This window comes from Aedes albopictus, chromosome 2 (genome assembly GCF_035046485.1).
Source record: "Aedes albopictus strain Foshan chromosome 2, AalbF5, whole genome shotgun sequence".
In the NCBI taxonomy this organism is placed as follows: domain Eukaryota; kingdom Metazoa; phylum Arthropoda; class Insecta; order Diptera; family Culicidae; genus Aedes; species Aedes albopictus.
The window spans coordinates 179686274-179700234 of record NC_085137.1 but is presented as its reverse complement, the minus strand read 5'-3'; the positions used below and the strand labels follow the sequence as shown (position 1 = coordinate 179700234).

General features: G+C 37.2%; 1 protein-coding gene and 3 non-coding genes across 4 annotated transcripts in view; 3 read left to right on the top strand and 1 right to left on the bottom strand.

The window, feature by feature from the left end:
* Nucleotides 1–4996, top strand: part of LOC109622823 (uncharacterized) — a 99487-nt gene extending 94491 nt beyond the window's left edge. The window contains exon 3 of the mRNA XM_029858727.2: nt 4066–4996. Within this exon, the coding sequence (XP_029714587.2) occupies nt 4066–4277 (212 nt within the window). The 3' untranslated portion in view covers nt 4278–4996. The remainder of the gene's footprint in view (nt 1–4065) is intronic.
* Nucleotides 3382–3506, top strand: LOC115258955 (U5 spliceosomal RNA). The gene has a single exon (XR_009998475.1). It is a non-coding gene; the product is annotated as a U5 spliceosomal RNA (small nuclear RNA).
* Nucleotides 4997–5157: 161 nt separating the features above from the next.
* LOC115258954 (U5 spliceosomal RNA) lies at nt 5158–5278 on the top strand. The gene has a single exon (XR_003893941.2). It is a non-coding gene; the product is annotated as a U5 spliceosomal RNA (small nuclear RNA).
* A 5831-nt stretch (nt 5279–11109) lies between these two features.
* LOC115258953 (U5 spliceosomal RNA) lies at nt 11110–11229 on the bottom strand. The gene has a single exon (XR_003893940.2). It is a non-coding gene; the product is annotated as a U5 spliceosomal RNA (small nuclear RNA).
* Between the last annotated feature and the right edge of the window lie 2732 nt (nt 11230–13961).

The following is a 13961-nucleotide window of genomic DNA, read 5'->3' as shown; positions in this document are numbered from 1 at the left end:
GAGGCTCCGGTAGACTTTTTTTAAGCTCTTTTGAGGCCCGCTGAAACCTCATGAAACCCCTGAATCTCTAAAACCGCCTCGAAGCCTCTCAGAAGAAAAAAAAAAAACCGTGAGAATGGTGTAGGCTCAGAGACTCCCGAAGACTTCCTTTCAACTCATCTGAGGCTTTAGTAGACTTTTCTTAAGCTCTATTGAGACCCGCTAAAATCCCATGAAACTTCCTGGAACCTCTTGAACCGTTTCAAACCTTTCAGAAAAAAAAACATGAGAATTGCGTAAGCTGAAATCTACTGAGTCTCTTCGAAACGCCGATGAATGCCTTGAACTGCTTTGAGACTCGTAAGAATCCTGAGGCCCGCTGAAACCGCTTGAAACTTCATGAAACCTCTCGAATCGTTTGGAAACCTCTCAGAAACTCCCGAAGACTTCCCTTCCCTTCCCCACAACTCATCTGAGGATCCCTGCATCCACCTGAAAACCCCCAACTCCCTTAGACTTCCCTCCAACCCTCTATTTAGGTAGGGGCTGCCTGAATGGAGTATTTACCCTTGATATTTACCTAAATGGATTCATTATTCAGTTTATTACCTATTATTAACTAAATGGAGTTTATGAAGGGAGTTTATGAAGGACGAGTGGTCTGGATATTCAAAGGGGGTCGTGCGTGGTTTCAGATGGCTTTCAAGGGAGTTTCAGGAGGGGGGGATCAGAGGCGTTTTCGGGGGGTTTCGAAGGGTCTCAGTTGCGTTACAGGCGATCCGGCATTTCAGAAAGCTTCAGAGGTTTCTAGGCGCGTTGCAGAGGCGTTACGTAAGCCTTTTTGAGGGTTTCTGAGTATCTCAAGTGCGTTACATGGGGTCCGAGGGGGTTTTAGAGGGATTTCGAAGGCATTTCAGAAACCCTTAGAGGACTCTGGACGAGTTTTAGAGGCGTTACGCAGCCGTTAGCTGGGCGTTTTCGAGGGGTTTCGAAAGGTCTCAGGTACGTTACGTAGGGTCCGAGTTTTAATGGGTTTTCGAAGGCATTTCAATAAGCTTCAGAGGACTTCAGGCGCATTACAGATGCGTTACGCAGGCTTTATTTAGGCCCTACAGTTTCTGAAAATACATTCTAGATCACTGCTCTTAAGTCATCTTCAGGGAGATTTCAGCGGCGCTTTAAAGCGTTTCATAAACGATTCAGAAGAGATTGAAAGCGTTCCAGACTGTTTACGATTGTATATCCGATGATCTATACTCTTAGAGATTCTTAACCTTCCGTAACTCGCGCGGTTGGCCACCACCGTTAGCACCACGCTAATACTGAGTATAAAAAAGCGAGATTTTTTTCAACGTGTTGTACAAAATACAACAGCGCGATTGCTCGAGGGTTAAACAAACATTGAACTTACCACTTGTCAGCACGCAGTTGCATGAAGCTGTGTAAGCATGACTTATATTCAATCATTCAAGCACACAAGTTATGCATGTAGATTCGATGACTTATGCTCGAGAAAGTTTTTTTTTTTGGAAACCTTACACGGATCCCAACCCCACTCACTCTCCCCTGAGCACGCCCTGAACTTTCTTTAATTCCACTCGCTCCTGATTTGCCGTAAACCATGCTTATCTCTGATCTAAAACACTCCAACTACACAATCATGCCCTTGAAATTGCCATGAGCCCCTTCTAAAACTCCCTTAAGACTCCTGTAGACTTCCTTTAAACTCTACTGAGGCCTCAAGGAAAACCCTGGAACTCGCTGCATCCTTTCAAAACGCACCCCTGAGACTGCAATAGACTCTCCTTAAAATCTACTGAAGCCTTCAGGAATTCCCAAAACCCCTTTAGACGCCATAACACTCTCGGAGACTCCTGTAGACTTCTCCTAAAACCTAACGAAGCCCTCAAAAACCTCTGACATTCAAATCTTCTAGAAACCACTCAGAAACTCCCACTCTTTTTTCCCACATTTTTCAATCCTATCCGACAAGAAGTGTTTTTCAAACCATTATAAAATCAAAACAAAATGTTTAAAGTTTTATGAGGGTTCTCAAAACCACCACAAGACTAATTGGCCCGCTGAAACCTCCTGAAACCTCTCAAAATATATTGAGACGTCTATAGAAGGTATAGAGCTGAAGATAGATAATATAAGATAGAAGATAGAAGATAGAAGATAGAAGATAGAAGATAGAAGATAGAAGATAGAAGATAGAAGATAGAAGATAGAAGATAGAAGATAGAAGATAGAAGATAGAAGATAGAAGATAAAAGATAGAAGATAGAAGATAGAAGATAGAAGATAGAAGATAGAAGATAGAAGATAGAAGATAGAAGATAGAAGATAGAAGATAGAAGATAGAAGATAGAACACAAGACTGTCGATGGAAGAGATTAGAAAAAATAACAAAAAAAAAATAGATGTCCTTAAATTGTGATATTTAAATGTCATGTCATAAATTCCCAGCAAGAAACCTAATCAGTTTACGTGAATAGCTGCTCATACACACTTAAACGATGTAAATAAATGGAACTAGAACCCAGCAGTATTCATAGAAGTTATTAATCAATGGGTGTAACGACATGCAGTACTACAGTGAGTGCTAATGGAGCTGATTCTTGATTCGAAAAATGGACAGCGGCGTAGCTTTATTGTAGGTAAGGGAGGGGTGCTCTTCCGTTCGTCCGTCTACTTCCTACTCAAATGTTCATATTTGTTTCAAATATCTCTTAGACGGAACACTTCGAGGGGATATGCTTCGTACTACTGGGGGCGGCTACACCCATGGCAATGTATAGTGACGGATACCAATTCAACATAGCCGGACAGCTAATGGTGATTTATGGGTGCGATATTGTTTTATCTCATTTTGATTGCCAATAATGCAGTTGTAGGTACTTGCTGAGAGAGTCACAACTGCACATGTACGAGCGGTGCAAGTTGACACTGCATTTATTTTTTCCCTACGATCAAACACCTCACAACACGTGGCACCGCAATTTGCCAGATGTTTTAAAGGATGATAGATTGATGTGTTGGATAGTTGATAAAAGGTATTTCACATCAAACATCATGTCCAGTGGGAAAAAGGAGGTAATGGAAAATGTTGCCAAACTACTACCGTGCACCCTTTCAGAGTTTGATGGAAATTTCGGATCACTATTAGTATTTACGAACGGAATGCATATAGACTGTAGGTAGTGGATTTTCATTTAAAATGGATTCCCATTAGAATATCAAACCATGCATAACATTTTCGTATGAAATGTTTATTGCATTTTATAACAATTCTAATAAGATTGACCACGTTTTCATCAATCTGGTACGGCTTCCCCTCGAACACATCAATAGAGAAACTCTTCATCCTGGAATGTCCTTGTCAAGCTGGAAAATCGTTCGTCACTCTGATCTCTCTTCAATTGTCGAATAAATCTTTCGCCTTTTACTAAAGATTTCCGTGGAGAGGGATACTCTAATGAGTCTAAATTAAATTTTTGTATAGACTCGATCCTTAGCTGGATCGAGCATAATCTGATAAATCAACCACCGTTCTGCACGATCAAACCCTTGACATTGCCACTAGGTCACATTCCTCGTTTGCATAACTAACCTAGAGGTTAATCAGTGCAAATCGTTTTACTGCGGCGGTGCATCGTTTTGTTCAATCACCTCGCGGCGTTGAGTGCACCGTGGTGGCCAGCTCCCTCCGATACAGATGAACAAGTTTCGTAAATCATGCGTATCAACATCATGATCATCATCAGCGCCAGAATGATTTGCATTCAAGAAGTGCATCGAGCCTCGAGCTAGTAGGCCTAATGATGGGTGCATATTTGAATTGTTATGCGCTTGGTGTAACTATTGAGCTTGCTAGTTCGACCTTCTCGCCTAGTACGTTCTATGCGGGTATTGTTCCGTTGGTCAACCTACAATCGATTAGGCAAGGTTGCGCCCACTCAAGTTCACTGTGCGTTCTAAACACGGCTCATTGAACGCCGATGACAGATTGTTCTAATCCGTTCGTAACAATCTTCTTACCGTAAGCATACCGACGACTAATTTCCCACTTTTGTGTCATTACAGTTAACGATCGCGTGGTGGTTTCCCGCTCGTGCGCCTGGGAAGACGTCAATGCTGCCCCGAACAGCTGTATCAACGCTCAAACGCCGTCCTACATCCGAACGGAATTCTGCGAAACCTGCACAACCGACGGATGCAACGGAGCGTCCCAGTATGGCCCCGCCGTTGTGATGGTGCTCCTAATGGCTTTGTTGGCGAAATTGCTTGCCTGGTAAACTGGCAATCTTCCGATGATGACCATCCCTTCCATTTTAAGCAGTTTCGAACTTAAGCTTTAAATCTAGATCTAGAGATCGGAGTTGAACACACAAATGGAGCAAATCGATCCGATACCAATGTTGCCTTAATCGTATTTCGAACGACTTTTATGAATAGTAGCTATTTATTGCATTCGTAGTCTCTTGACATGTTTGAAAGCTCCCATGATAGGACATGACACTAGATGTACCATATCGAAACCACGTTAACTGAATCCAAACAAGTATAGTTTCCAATAGTGCTCCCGATTGTGAACCAGCGATTTACACCGACCGGCTTCGAATGCGCACATACACACATACCAAATACGACTACAAATGTACAAAATGTGAAACATTGCATCACATTCGATTTCATAAAGCAGTTAAATTAATTGCACCTGCTTGCAGAAAATGTGAAACATCAGTAAAGAAAATCTGTTATATTTGTTGATATATGTATCTACCTAAGCAAAAATAAAGTACCAGCAGTTGTCGTCATTCGTCTTGAATCTCACAGTAAGTAGCACCATTTTCTGGGATATCTGTTCGAACGAAATCAAATCAAAATCTTTTCACAGACAGCAGTGATTTCTTTATCAAATGGTGGTTATCTAGCTTAAGAACTTTCCATGTACATAATAATTATAATTGATACCGATAAATCAAATAAAACGAACTTGTTTCTAAAAGACCAACTGGAAAACCAGCTCCGTCTTATTGGGAAAGAAATCTCACCCTCCTATCAACATGCTTTAGAGTGCACATAAGACACCCTTCAGGTAAGTAACTTCCAAGTGCACATCGCTAAAATGGCAAGCCCTCCGGTAAGGACCCCTCGAAATTAGCATTCCAGTCGTTACTCTGATCTCTCTTCAAATTGTCGAATAAATCTTTCGCCTTTTACTAAAGATTTCCGTGGAGAGGGATACTCTAATGAGTCTGAAGTAAATTTTTTGTTAAGCTCGATTCTTAGTTGAATTGGGCGTTTAATGAACACATCCAAGTTACCAAAATATGTACATGAATGTTTTCGGATAACCTAAACAAATGGTAGGTACATATGTTATCACCATACATAAAGCATGACATCTATAATCACAAATGTGCAAATATAAAAGACAAAGTGAAACGGAAAAATTACGTGAAAATTGCACACAGTTTCGGTGGCATTTGAATTCACGAATCCCCGAAGTTGTGGTATTTTGTTTCCGAAATTCTTAGAGGATTTTCCTGAATCCTGAATTCAACAAACGATTGGCTGGAATTCGTTTTTCAGCTCATATGTATATACAGGTCGAGAATTCTCATGAAAAAGGGTAATTTTTCAAATATTGCCCTAGCGGAACCTCTAAACGATTTTTTAGAAAATCTAAATTTTCTACAAAACTGCTTCAAATAGGGTATGTGTGCCATCAGTAATCTCATGCTCCCGTTTTCATCCTATTCGAAAACAAGCGATTACGGCACCGATTGACTCCGTTCTTTTTGTTTTCATGGGTGCTCAATTCTAACAAAAAATACAAAAATAAGAAATAAAACAAACAGCGCTTCAATCCTTTGTTTTTCGTGGGATGAAAATGGGTCTACATGCTTAATAAGGGAACCAATACCCTATGCATATCTTTATTTAAGGGTTGAGCACCTTGACTTTTCGAACATCGATTTTTTTGGGTCAGCTTACTATTGATATTTGACCCAACACTAGTATCGAAAATCTTCGGTTTAGAATCTACTCCATATGATCGTTCCACAACAATTCGTGTTCGAATTTGCCTTTCGTTGTGCAGAGTTGGAGTACCACATTGCAGAAAAGGTGTATCAATGTTTTCCAAGCTCCAAGCTGTGGCATCTCGTGTTATCATTCAAATAACTACATTATATTATGGTTCATAATTCAACCGAAATGAGTAGCGATATTTCGAAATATTGCAACTGTTTGTCATAGTACAAAAAAGTAGTCCGTTGTGATACTGAAACTTTAAGTATAAATCAAATATCATAGTGTTGAGTTACAAACAGAAATTAACTAAAATATCAACCTGCGTCATTTTTATGTATAAGGTATTCAAAATAAACAATGTTTAGAAGTAAACCACGAATAACTTTTTAAATTAAGAAATAATAACTATTTCATTTTTGAGGAAACAACACGTGCTCTGATCTAAGTTTTGTAAGAAATCAGTGTAAGAAAAATGTTTTGTAACTGTTATCCTAAATTTGTTTATTAAAAATAATATCTCTTGAACCAGAGGAGACAAAAATATGGTTATCGTTACCATGTCTTGAAGACTTTCAATCTCATTTAAAAATCTTGATCGTCCCAAAAACGAAGTCCGGTCATTTGACCGAATTCTGATCAAAAGAATAAAGAGGAATTTTTTGACATTATCAACATGAGCATTAGAAACCCGTAACGTGGGTAGATCACCTTATAATGGTGCGTTACGGCGTAAGATCTACCATAACCAATTTTGATTTCGTAATTTTCAAGCTTTGTTTGTTCTAAATACTGGAAAATTATAAGATCAAAATTGGGTTTACTTTTCTGTGTTTTTGTTTTGTATAATGTTTTTTTCACTACTAATATACCATTTGTTTTAGTGTTATTTGCTGGATTTTAACTTCAACTTTAATAAAATGACATTTTTGTCAGCGCTGTTCAGGTGAATAAAGTTGTAATTGTAATGTAATGTAATGTAATGTAATGTAATGCCTAAGGAAGCTAAATGAACTGGTTTCTGGACAAATGTTCGTGGGGTGGCCAGACTTTGTCACGAGATAACAACCATCGTGTTGTCTTCCGAAGGTCTCCAGTAAATTTAGCTTACCCTGCTACAACAAACCATCAGGTAGATCATTCCTTTCCGGTATGACTCTGCAGCCATAGGTAATCCTTGCGCTGATGGTGGGTACACAATCATCATCATCATCATCATCATTATCAACATGAGCATTAGAAATATTTCCTTCTTTTAATCATAGGCTATTCTTTCTTTTTACCATTGAGGGATTAGTTGGTACTGAAAATATTAATATTCTATCGTTGGGTTTTCCTTTTGAAAATCATAGGCTGTTCTTTCGAGGTGTACTAATGTTGATAAAGTGGCATGATCACTTAAGTTCATCATTCATTTTTTGGCCAAATGACCCGGAACTTCCGGAAACCCGAAACGATATCCAAATAGGTATTTTCCTTAAAGTAGGTGAAGTAATCCAAACTTTGCAATTTGCAACTAAAGCCTGGCTTGGCGCTGCTATGCCACCTCTGAGCACCGCTTAAAATAAGCCACACTTAACTTAAGCTCTAGCATTATTAAACCGGGTTTAGTGGTTCAGCCGAGGTGAAGAAATCACAAAAAAGCTAAGCCCGGCTTAAACTTGGCTAAGCCTGCTTTAAAATTTAAGCGCAGGTAAAGAAATCAGCCCTAACACCGTTAAAATCATGCCTATCTATACTCACTGACTCTTATCCTTCCTTATTCCTTCATTCATACATTTTCGCTATAAAAAAACTAAATCAAAAAATAAATCTGTTGTTTCGAAAATTTTAGTAATTGACTCTAGTTGTTATATCTGGCACAATACAACTATGTTCATAAAAATAGTAGTGAAAGGCAATTTTCATACAAAATAGTCAACTTTGACAATTTTGATCTCCTCTGCTCGATTGAGTCAAACATTTGACAGCAAACTACAAATATGGCCAATTTTGCTATTGTAAAGTTTCGGAGCACTTGCAAAAAATTGAATACTATGTGGAAATTTTGTCAAATTGTAAAAAAATAACGCCCAAATTTCTAACATGAACTGTTTGCTTTATAGTTTAGACGTTCTTTTCTAAGAAATCATGTCAAAAACAAGAAAGTCTAAAATAAATAGTTCTGTGTAGGAATAAAGACGGATCCCAATACCTCTGAAGCAAAAGTATACATCACTATCATTATTGACTGACTGGGAAGACTGCCAAAAGTAACTGTTTATTTAAAATACAGAAGTTTATACAAAAAAATAAAAAGATAAAAAATGACCTCATATTCTTTCAATCTGAAGAAATATGTATGTTATAAATCACATTTGTTTTTGGCAAGATTTTATATGAAAGAACGTCCAAATTGTAAAGCAAACAGTTCTTGCTAGAAATTTGGGCGTTATTTTTTACAATTTGACAACATTTCCACACGTGGAGCGAACCTGGCTGGATGGTTAGAACACGTGACTATCACGCCGAGGACCTGGGATCGAATCCCACTGCCAACAAACTCACAAAATGTGAGTTCTTCCTTCGGAAGGGAAGTAAAGCGTGGGTCCCGAGATGAACTAGCCTAGGGCTAAAAATCTCGTTAATAAAGATAAATAAAAAAAAAAAAACATTTCCATGTAGTATTATTTTTTTTGCAAGTTCTCCGAAAAAGTTCTAAACATTGCAATAGCAAAATTGACCATATTTGTAGTTCGCTATCGAGTTTTTTACTCCATCGGACATAGGAGATCAAAGTTGACTATGTTGTATGAAAATGGGACTTCACTGCTATTTTTATGAACATACCCACTCAGTTGAGCTCGGCTAATTTCAATTCTTTTGCCGAGATTCGCACAGCTGAGCGCTCGGTAATCGAAATTTAACTGAGATATCAGCAAAAACTCAAGTTTATTCATAGCAGCAGCACTCATGGGTGTCGCTATCATTAAACCTTAACTGCAGGCCAAACATTTCAATAGGTCCTATCTGCATTTGAGAGGCTCTCTTTGTTCACTTTCTCTTTCAATTATTGCAATGTAATGGTACACTTTTCAACTATTGTTGCAGTACAAATCGAAAGACGATTGTTTTGACCATCGTTCAATGCAAGGAGACAATCATAATACAAATAAACAGCTGAGATATTAAAGAGAGAGAGAGAAACCAAAGAGAGCCTCTCTTTTGCAGATTGGACCTTTAGACATGTTTGGCCTGAACTGTCAAGCGTTTAGCCGAGATTTCAGCAAATTACCTTTAACTGAGATTTGAACAGCCGATCACGGCATTCTGTTTTGTTTTAAGCACGGGGATGCTACGGTGATCTGATTTTGTTGCCGCTTATCATGCACAACCAGTGCTCACTAATACCAACATTTATTCAATACAGCAGCGGGAGGAAATTAGGAAAAACGCAGTTTGGCGAACAAAGTTTGCGAAAAGAGGTGTTGTGAGTCTTTTCTCACTCTCTGTAGCAACTTTACCTAAACATCGACACTCTGAAATTGAAAATTATCAATTAATGCCGCTTTTTCATGATCAACACTTTTATGAGATCTAATGTTTTGCACCGATATCCCTCGTAAAAAAGGTAAACATTCAAATTTCGCGACTGTGTTGGTGAATATTTTGGCTCGAGCATAAATTTATGCTCCACGCAAGGAGACACAATCCAACCTGTCAAACTCCATAGTGAAAAAATAGGTTGCCGTCCCCTTGGTTTTAAGTGTGTAATGTTGAGCTAAAATCGGCCCAGATACAACATAGACAGATTTTTTTTGAATTGGTTTTTTGATAGTTAATATAGGGGGATTAGGGGCATAATGGACACCCGGGGCGAAATGGACACCCCTGTTTTTGCTGAAACCGTTGACTTTTATGTAAAACTTTTAATGCATAAGTGTAAAGGAACAAGTCATTGTTCTATTTTTCAAAAGTACCATTTATATTCTTTCAAAATAACCAAAATATCATTGAAATTGAAATATGTTTTTCATATGGTGGATTTCTTATAATTTCGAAGCAGCAGCAAATAAGGTATTACGAGTGATTGAGTTTGTCCACGATGAAAACAAGTGAATTGTTAGCTTATCTACATGTATACACAGATTTAGCAATGGATGAAGTATTATATTTTTGATCAGAACTTACCCAAAAATAGCAATTTTAATGTTGTAGTCGATTCGGGGCGAAATGAACACTGGCAATTATGAATGGATGTACGCAGGTTGCATACTGTTAGGCGTTTTAGAGAGTTTGGAAAAAATCAATCCGATTATTTTAGCCCAAAATTTATTTAATTAACTTTGATGATATGTAAACTCGTCTAAGATGGAGTATTATATCTGTGGAATTGATCTCCGTAGGCAAATTACTTTACTGATCGATATTATCAAAGATACAGCATAAAATATGCAGGGGTGTTCATTTCGCCCCGTACCTTTCCTGCCAGACCCAAAAAACACCCGGTTTACAATTCATTATTTCTTCACAATAATGACATTCTACCTGCTGTAAATGATTGAAATACGTAGGAAACAAGTTAAAGTTGTAAGCCAACTAATAATATGTTAAGTTTTTGTCTGTTATACAGGCCTAACATACTCGTTTGCTTAGGGTGTCCATTATGTCCCTAATCCATCTATATGAATGAAGGAAGAAGGAAGGATAAGAGAGTCAGTGAGTAGAGATAGGCATGATTTTAACGGTGTTGAGGAGATTTGAGTTGTACACGGGTTTTTAATTCGAAATTTATCAGAAACTTGATTCTTGATTCAGTTGTGGGGTATGTGTTCCATCATTAATCTCACGCTCCCATATTCATCCTATTCGAAAACAAGCGATTACGGCACCGATTGATTCCGTTCTTTTTGTTTTCATGGCTGCTCACTTCTAACAAAAAATACAAAAATAAGAAACAAAACAAACAGCGCTTCAATCCTTTGTTTTTCGTAGAATGAAAATGGGAGCCACATGCCCCACTTCGTCAATAGCTATTTATGTAACAAGTTTTGAAAGTTTTAAATGTTTTGCCCAAGCGTTTGGTTTGTTTTTTGTGTATAAGTACTCGATCCAACTAAGAATCGAGCTTGAACAAAAATTCACTTTAGACTGATTAGAGTATCCCTCTCCACGGAAATCTTTAGTAAAAGGCGAAAGATTTATTCGACAACTGAAGAGAGATCAGAGTAACGACTGAAAACACGTTTCAATTGAGTCAACGTGACAGGGAATATTTTGCTAGCGATTGTAATGCAGAAAGTCTACCCCCATTTGCCTGTACATGACTTAATGCAGGTAGTGTATGTTGAGAGGTAAATTCAACTAAAGGGTGTAGAATGCTCCTATTGGATTTCCATCTACGGGTAGTATCTAAAACTCCACGGGCTATCTGAAATATACAGACAAGTAGGTGGATGGGAACGGATTGGTCTGATCCAATATTTGTTCGAGAAATTAGTTGTTTATTTGTTTGTTTATTATCGGCGATTTTAATTTTTCATGGGTCATTCATCTCAAATAAGATTAAATTAGTTTGTATTGCATTACATATATGAAAAAAAATTAAAACTTTTCACTGGCTAAAATAACATGTAACTTTATTAGAAAGTAACAGTGTAACAGTGTAAAAGAAGATGCTAACAAAACATTTTCTATTTTTATCCACAGAAAGCTTTCCTTGTTTTATTTTTCAATTATAAAACAGCTATTTTTTGAACAATCGGGGAGGGACCATCATTTCTTTTTCGTTTCAAAGAGCGAGTAATGGTGCTGAAGCGTAGGTTTTCAAGCCAGGACACAAGGATTAAAAACCCGTGTCCCATCCTAGAAGAAGGCATAGCAATGGAGTGCCAATTAGCCTTCTTAGCTTCACCACTCCAAACAATTGTGTACCTAAATCTAACTTCTCTGATAACGAAATGGTTAGGGCAATTGTCCCCGTTTCTTCAATCATTAAATTCGAAAACTTACGACAATCATGTGGATAAGTGGATAATCTGATTACTATATTTTTTGAATTACCTTTGAACCAATTAGTCTGCACAGTGGGCCTGGCCGTTTTAATATTTGTATCATATCATATCTGATATGCTGCAAATATTAATGTTGACTAGAAAATACCGAAAGAAATTTTGGTATTTCCAGGATCTTTTTTAATACTGACTGTGGCACTAGAATAGAATTGCATAGAATAGAATAGAATAGAATAGAATAGTATATATTAGAATAGACTAGAATAGACTAGAATAGACTAGAATAGACTAGAATAGACTAGAATAGACTAGAATAGACTAGAATAGACTAGAATAGACTAGAATAGACTAGAATAGACTAGAATAGACTAGAATAGACTAGAATAGACTAGAATAGACTAGAATAGACTAGAATAGACTAGAATAGACTAGAATAGACTAGAATAGACTAGAATAGACTAGAATAGACTAGAATAGACTAGAATAGACTAGAATAGACTAGAATAGACTAGAATAGACTAGAATAGACTAGAATAGACTAGAATAGACTAGAATAGACTAGAATAGACTAGAATAGACTAGAATAGACTAGAATAGACTAGAATAGACTAGAATAGACTAGAATAGACTAGAACAGACTAGAATAGACTAGAACAGACTAGAATATACTAGAATATACTAGAATAGACTAGAATAGACTAGAATAGACTAGAATAGACTAGAATATACTAGAATAGACTAGAATAGACTAGAATAGACTAGAATGGGGCACGTTCGGTGTAGTACTAGATTTGTAGTAATGAGCTGAAATTTAGTATGGTGAGAAGGTCAATTCTCCGTTTCTGCAATGAAATGGTGCAAAAAGCGTGGGTATTATGATTCCTTGTCTGATTTGATGCTGTTTGAGCAAAACTTTGGATAACTATGTTGTTTATGTTGCAAGAAATGGAGGAAACAACAACACTGTTGCCCAAAGTTTTGCTCAAACAGCATCAAATTAGACAAAGAATAATAATACCCACGCTTTTTGCACCATTTCATTGCAGAAACGGAGAATTGGACACATTCTACGGGCCCCGTATCATCAATACTAAATTTTCAAAGTTGAAATTTGGCATATTTCACATTTTTATAACATTCTACACTACTCTTGTCGTCCAAAAATGTACTCAACATGATATTAATGTAACAATAAATATTTATTGAACGACGGTTAAGATTAACAATAAAATCGTGATTTTAAGGTATTTAGACTCACTTTTAATCAAAGCTGCCGTATTTTAAACACCAATGCACTGAATTTTCAAAAGTCTTCCATGATTATCAGATAAATGTATGTAGGTTATTTAGCATATAAAGAATTTTAATTGTAATAATTTACAACTATGAGGTATGGTTGGTCAAAGTATAGGTTTTTAAAGCGTTGTAACGTCACGGAAAATCAACCTCTATCGAATTTATTCAAATTCGGAACAAGTTTCAAATTTGAAATTTTGTATGGTCTTTGTACTCCAGAATATCTTTTAAATGAGATTAAAACAAAGGAAATCGGTTCACTGACGCCTGAGTTTCACCTGGTTGAAGTTTGCGTTGTAACGTCACGAAAAAAAGTTCTGTGGAAAAGACCAAATTTCTCTGGCGTGGACGACTTCTGCAGTGAACAAAGGTAGTTCTATATTCCAAACCAATTTCTTTCTCGTTGTGAACCAGCCCTTTTTCAAGGTATCATTCATAAATTGCGTACCATTAAGTCCCTTTCATAAACTACGTAGACTCTTGAAGGACAGAGAGGGAGGTGATGTTTGGCCAAAATCTATGCTCTTTACAAATTCCAAAAAAGGTTTAAATTGTAATTGTACTGCGATCTTGTAAAAATGCCACTCAAACCAATCATTTTTATGATATCAGAGCCAAACAGACGAAACACTGACAAAATTACCATCTCGTATA